Below are 6,672 nucleotides of genomic sequence, written 5' to 3'. Positions count from 1 at the left end.
TGGCTTTCACACAACTTACAGTTCAAACTCTGGTATAAAAAAAAAAGAAAAAGAAAAGCTTTCTAAAGAGAGGAACAATAATAGTAGCTAAAAGATGAAGAGACAAACAGGCCAGCAAAATTTTCTAACCTCAGAAACCCAAGCAAGAACCATTCTCTTATATCATCTTGGGGAAGAGGAACCCTGGGAGATGAAAGCTGGCCAGCTGCTCTCGGCACCAGGGCTGGGAGAGTCATTTGTGGCCAGCAGATGGGGCACAGTTAACAGATCTCAGGTCTCTAAGACCGGAATGCCACTGATCTGGGGTTTGAATTTGACTGGGAGTATACCTAGGGTTTCAATTTGAGGGGCATATTCTTTTAGCTAATGTGAGCAAAAAAAAATTTTTTTTCATTTCGTATCCTAATTAGCTTTTGGAAAAAATATGTTGCATATTTCTCTCATCATCAGTAACCACAAGTGATCAATTTTAAAGCATTTTAAGTTAATTCCCTATAGTTTTCTAGGACTAGGGTATCTGCAAACAATGACAAACGTATCCTCCTTTGCAACAACTATAACTCTTAATTTTGTTAACTATCTTATTGCATTGATGAGAACTTCCAGAACAATGTTAGATAGTAAAGGGAATGGCAGGCTTGCAGACATTCTTACCTTGTTTCTGACTTAATAGAACTGCCTCTCAGACCTTACAGTTAAATATCACATAATCTGCTGACTTGATATGAGCTATTCTTAATCAAGTTAAGAAAGCATCCTAGCCGGGTTCGGTGGCTCAGCCTGTAATCCCGCGCCTTTGGGAGGCTGAGGTGGGTGGATTGCCTGAGCCCGCGGGTTCGAGACCCGCCTGGGCAGCGAGACCTCATCTCTACAATAAATCAAAAAATCAGCCGGGCGTGGCAGCGCTTGCCTGTAATTCCGGCTACTTGGAAGGCTGAGGTGGAAGGATCGCCGGAGCCCAGCAGGTCAAGGCTGCGGTGGCTGGAAGCGGCCACTGCACTCCAGTCTGGGCGACAGAGTGAGACTCCAACTCAAAAAAAAAAAAAAAAAAAGAAAGAAAGCATCCTTGTATTCCTGACTAGTTTTAAGAACTATGCAGGAACGGATATTGAATTTTATCAAATTGAGTTTTGAAAGGTTTTTCTTGGAATAACAGGTTGTGATACTGGTCGGTATTTACGGGGATTCTTATTTGGCATCTTTTGCTTATAAGAAGCAGTAAGTTTAAAGGTTGATTGATGGTGGCCTTTTTAAATGTACTATTTAAATTTCTGAGGGCAGAGCAGGATTATTCAGCAAAACACAGAAAGACAACTGCAGGGTTAGGCAAGAGGAACTAGTGGTTGAAATTTTTTTTTAAACTTTTAAGGAAGTTGTTTATTGCCAATAATTAAAGAACTCAAAGAGATACATTTAGCCATAAGATTGCCAAACGAAACTCTATAACAGCTAATTAAAATCTTAACAATTTTTTTTGCATAGGGAGAGATCTCACTTTCTATGTACTGATATACTTCTGTGTTTTCTACTTTACCTGGAAGTTCTTCCTAACATCTGATCTGAATCTTTCTTGCTGAGGCATAGGCCTATCTATTCCCGCCCCATGCTTTATTTATGAAAAACAAAACAAAACCAAGGAATTTCCCTGCAAATTAAATGCAAGAATCCGTAAAGAACTGCACCCCTTTAAAAAATCTAGAATTTACATGACCGCTTGATTGTATTCCACTGGCTCAGAGACAGCAGGGTTCACAAAAGTCCAGACATTGAGCATGTGGCTTTTTGGGTTGACATTGACATAATCTGTGGCTTCCTTTAAGTTCTCATAGTCCAGAGAAGAGTCATCTTTTATTTCTCCAGGAGCTGAAAAGACCACTTGAGTGTAATTCACATCCTTGGTGGCCTAAGGAGAAAAGCAGAGACATGTGGGTCAGGATCTCTACCTTGTGTGGAGGAGGTGAGACTCCAGGACTGAACTCGTGCTCAGAGAGTCTTGTCCATGGCTTGATGGGAAAGACCTGGGTCCAGGCAGCTGTGTCTGAGAACAGGTCTAGGGCAATGAGGAAGATTGCCCATGACTTTGTTCTACCTGTCTGCCTAGGATGGGCTTATGGATGGGCAGGTCGAGATGATGAGGGGATAAGATGCAGAGACTCAGTCCAGGTGAGGTCAGGACTCAGAGCAGGTTCCAGGCCCAGTGACTGAGGTATGGGGAGAAGGGGGTTTCCTATTATCACTTTTTTTTTAAAGTCAGGTTCTCACTCTGTTGCCCAGGCTGGAGTGCAGTGGTACGATCACAGCTCACTGCAGCATTGACCTTCTGGGCTCAGGCAATCCTTTTGCCTCAGCCTCCTGAGTAGCTGGAACTGTAGGTGTGTGCCACCACTACCAGCTAATTTTTTTTTTTTTTTGTAGAGACAAGGTCTTGCTATGTTACCCAGGTTGGTATTGAACTCCTGGGCTCAGGCAATACTCCCACCTCAGCCTACCATAGTGCTGAAATTACAGGTATGAGCCACCAGCCACATTTTGATTTTTATGGTCTGCTCAGACCCACCTTGTTTGGATTACCCATGCTGATAAGGGGTTGTGAGTAGGAAGGAGCCTGATCACCCTCAGCTAAGGATGCTGGGATGACTCAAGGAGCCCTTCTTTCTTGTTTCTACCTTTATAACTGGGTCAGCCTGAGGTCTCAGGGTTTCACAGCAGGGACCCCAGCATATGGAGGACTGAGATCACTGAATGAGTCCATTACCTGGTGGGCAGGAGGTGAGCTGCAGGAGCCGTCTGAGCTATCTGAGGATATGTCACTGTCATCTGGGGAGAAATACAAACAGTTCCTCTTCCAAAGCAAACCAGAAAGTGTTCAGAGAAGATAGAGACAATGGAAGGGAGAACTCTCTTATTATCAGGTAAAGACAGAGGCAGAGCCGGCAATGCAAAGAGGAGTGAGGAAGACAGATACAGAGCCCCCAAAAGAGAAAGAAGGAGAAACAGAACACAGGAAGGTGGTGGGAGAGAAAGCCTCCAGAATAGGCAGGAACGTGTCCACGAGTCCAGGCACTGCTGCTTCATTTGACTCCATCTAAAACTAATAAAAAATACCTCAGACTTGACTGCTTGCAAAGGACTGTCTGCTAGAAAGAGAAGTCAGCAGGAACATGCTGGGACAATGTGGCCCAATGCACACAGCTCTGGCCTCAGAAGTCACAGGTTCTAGTCCAAGGTGTTGCTAACTCTAGGTAGATCACATCTCTTTCTTCCATCTTCTTTTAGAGGCAGATTTCATTTTGTTGCTTAGGCTGGAATGCAGAGGACTGATGAAAGCTCACTACAGCCCCAAACTGCTGGGCTTAAGGGATCCTCCTGTCTCAGCCTTCCAAGTAGCTAAGACATGTGCCACCAAGCCCAACTCATTCTTTGAACTTTTTTGTTGAGATGGGCTCTTGCTATGTTGCCCAGGCTGGTCTTGAACTCCTAGGCTCAAGCAATCCTCCCACCTCAGCCTCCCAAATCACTGGGCTTATAGGGGTACGCCACCATGCACAGCATCAACTCTTTTTGTGCCCTGTTTTTGGTCCCATGTAAAACAAGAGGGTTCAGCAATGATCTCTGGGTCCCTGACAGACAGTCTCTGACTCTGGTCAGGCTCTGGTGAAACTTTGGGGCCAGTGTCAGGGTGAGGCCAGTGCCTCTCCAATTCTGCTGAAACACTGAGGGCATGTAAGCAGCTCCCCTGGTTCCCACAGGCATGGAGGCCTTATCTCAACTGAAAAGATAAAACCAGGTCAAAGCAAACTCAAACCAATCAGGAGATAAACTAGTGGAAAAAGTGCAATCTCGGTGAGCAAGACTCCATCGTGTTGCTGCTGAAGCTGCAATTTTCACTGTGTGAATAGTGACCTATTGGGTCACTTGCAGGAGGGTGACATAGATTTGAACTTCCTGTTGGTTCATTTGCAGGAGGGCAAGCAATACAGATTTGAACCATCAGCAAGACTTGTATTTATTCAAACACCCAGATACCCACCCAGGTCTAAGATCTTGAAGAAGGGCCCCTCCGGGGAGTGAGGAGGAACCAGCTTCTGGAACCAGCCAAGGACACTGACGCAGTAGCAGTCATGGCTGGAGGCAAGAACCAGTTGAAATGTTAGCTCCACCATTAGCTGGGCGAGGGGAAGAGAAAATGCCATGGTATTACAAAGAGAGGAGCAGAGACAGTCCCCAAACGCCCTACAACCATTTGCACGTGACCAGACCCAAAAGAGAACTTGGACCCACACAAACCCAGCAGGATCTTCCCCACATGATAGGATGGACATCTTTCCCCAAAAAAGTAGGCTGGCAAGGTCTGTACTGATGTGGATGTGAGGAATCCTCACGCTAGAGGTTTGGGCCTACAGGATTGCCACAGGAGGTCCCTGGGTGTCCACACAGAGCAAAATAAGCTTCAAGACAAGTTCTCCCCCGACCCCCTACTCACGCCGGTAAGGGGAATTAGATGCACAGGTATGTCTGTCTGTCCGCATTTCCTTCCTCTCCTTGGTAGCAGGTGGGTGATGGTGGGCAGGGCTGGGTCCAGAGGCCTGGAGCCTGGTTTCCTTCAGTATCTGTTCACTCTGGAGGGCTAGGTGAGAGAAGGCAAAGGTCAAAGTGAAAACTGCCTGGGTCAGGCAAGTCCTCTCTTCAGTCATGTGCCGTCTATCACTGCCCTCAGCAGAGTGAAGCGTTCAGAGGAATCCCTGAAAACCTCAGCACTGCTCTGCTCAAAACCCTGCAATAGCTCCTCGCCTCGGTTGGAGTAAAAAGTCACGTCCCGACCTCTGAGGGACTCATTCCTCTTCCCTTTCTCGCCTTTCTCCTGCTTCTGCCCATTTGCTCCTCTACTCCAGCCATGCAGCCTCTTTGCTCTTGCTGCTGTGTACCTAATGCGCTCCTCCTCCCAATCTTTACAGGAGCTGTCATCCCTCACTTCCTGCAAGTTCATGTTCAAGTTCAAGTGCTGGCTACCCCCAGTCTGCATCTCCTCGCCTTGCCTCATTTTTCCTCCTTAGCACTTAACATAATCTAATGTACATGTGTTCTACTGGTTTATCTTGTTTGCTGTTCCATGGAATGAAAGTTCTACAGAGTGGGAATTTTTGTTTTTTTCTCTGTTGTATAGCCTTAGGTGCTCAATAAATATTTGATAAATGAGTGAACGAATGAGTGAATGGAGAAAGATAGTCTTTCTTTACTGGAAAAGCTTTCAAAACATCATCCTGCCTGATCCCCTGTCTTAGCACAGCCAAAGCAGCACCGTTTTATTTCCCCTGATGGCAATGCCTTCCCACGACAGAGTTTCTCTACCTTCCATTGTAAATCAGTTCAAGAATTTAAACTAATCTCTAAGTCCAGTCACATTTCCTTCTGTTGCAATTCAGGGCCGTTTCTTCATGTTCAGTCCTTTGGCAGTGTTGAAGAAAGCAAGTTAGACCCAGGTTAAACTAGTGCTTCCTCATAAGCACTGCAGATCTGTGTCTAGGCAGAAGGTCTGGGCAATGGAGAACCTTGGGCAGTCATTTCCAACCAGAAATAGACTGGGTAAAACGTGACATCAGAGGGGAAGTGGAGAAGGTCAGAGTGGAGACTTCCTGGTTGCAGGCTGGCAGGTATGGGAGGGATCTGGCCAATGGGGTCCTCAGGTAGGTTTTTGTTATATTTGGGAACTTCAAAGGGGTCTCATCCTGCTGCAGGCTTGGGAATGGTCGCTGGGAGTACCCAGGAGGGGAGAGGCAGCTGAGCCAGTTACCTGTGCGCCTGCTGAACAGGTAACTGATGACTGTGAGGAAGCAGGCCTGCAGGCAGAGGGACACCACCGCGATCACTAAGCCATGCCAGAGCTTCATGTCTCTGTTAGGAAGGGAGAAGGGACAACGTCAGGGACTGCAGGGATGCCAAGACAATTGTAAGCCTGTCCCTGCCCTGGCCAGAGGAAGCCACCCGCCGCATCTGTGTGTCCTGGGGAGGGTCTCTTTGCCTCTCTGGACAAGGCTGGGGTAGCCAGGGAGGGTAGTATGGGTACTTGGAAGCCAAGTACACCGAGTAGACTGATTAGAGCCTGCTCTGGCTCTTCTTATGCCCACTCACTCAGTCAGCATAATGCCCTTCTTGCTCATAAGCTGGTCTCAGGTACTTTGGGGAGCCACCCTGGGCACCTCGTCTCCCAGGAGTGCCACTGGCAGGCTCCTTCGGGAGATCTGCAGGTAGCTGGTCCAGACTCCTGGCTTCTGTGTCCAAATTTCCCTCAGGCAGATTCAGCTGCTTGAGTGTCTATTGCCTTCTTCTCCCAAGATCTCCACCTTCAAACCTGCAAAACACGCAGTAACAATATTAGTACCTAATAGTTGGTTGGCATTCGTCTGGTGCCAGCCACAGTGCTGAGCTCATGGCGCACACTGTCCTACCCAGTTCACTCAGTTCTATGAGGGTACTGCTATCAGCACCCTCCTTTTTTTAACAGGTAACATGAAGCTCAGAGAGGTGAGTGACATCGGAGATTGTACAGCGGGCAAGTGACTGGGCCTGGATTTGAGCTCTAAGTCCAAAGCCTACGCTCCCAGCCATTCTTCTCTGCTCCAGGAGAGACTTACCCTTCTGCTGGAAGCACAGAGGGGTCCTCCTTGAGCAAAT

At 47.2% G+C, this 6,672-nt stretch overlaps 1 protein-coding gene across 1 annotated transcript; it reads right to left on the bottom strand.

Annotated features, from left to right (window-relative positions):
- Positions 1 to 1,702: 1,702 nt before the first annotated feature.
- Positions 1,703 to 6,140, bottom strand: CUNH1orf186 (chromosome unknown C1orf186 homolog). The gene is made up of 5 exons (XM_008053931.1): positions 6,130 to 6,140; positions 5,792 to 5,892; positions 4,484 to 4,627; positions 2,756 to 2,817; positions 1,703 to 1,903 (listed from the first exon to the last, which is right to left on the bottom strand). Exons 1-5 carry the CDS (start codon positions 6,138 to 6,140, stop codon positions 1,703 to 1,705), a joined length of 519 nt encoding a protein of 172 aa, XP_008052122.1.
- Between the last annotated feature and the right edge of the window lie 532 nt (positions 6,141 to 6,672).

Source organism: Carlito syrichta, unplaced genomic scaffold (genome assembly GCF_000164805.1).
Source record: "Carlito syrichta isolate Samal-C Ts95f unplaced genomic scaffold, Tarsius_syrichta-2.0.1 Scaffold288873, whole genome shotgun sequence".
Lineage (NCBI taxonomy): Eukaryota > Metazoa > Chordata > Mammalia > Primates > Tarsiidae > Carlito > Carlito syrichta.
The sequence above is the reverse complement of the archived record's forward strand: the minus strand, read 5'-3'. Positions and strand labels throughout refer to the sequence as shown.

Bases quoted from the DNA above. Each gene is read 5' to 3' on its own strand.
- CUNH1orf186 (XM_008053931.1), bottom strand. The intron at 2,818-4,483 runs GTGAGTAGGGGG...ATTTCTCCCCAG, and splicing joins ATCTAATTCCCCTTACCGGC to ATGACAGTGACATATCCTCA. The intron at 1,904-2,755 runs GTAATGGACTCA...TTTTCTCCTTAG, and splicing joins GCTCACCTCCTGCCCACCAG to GCCACCAAGGATGTGAATTA.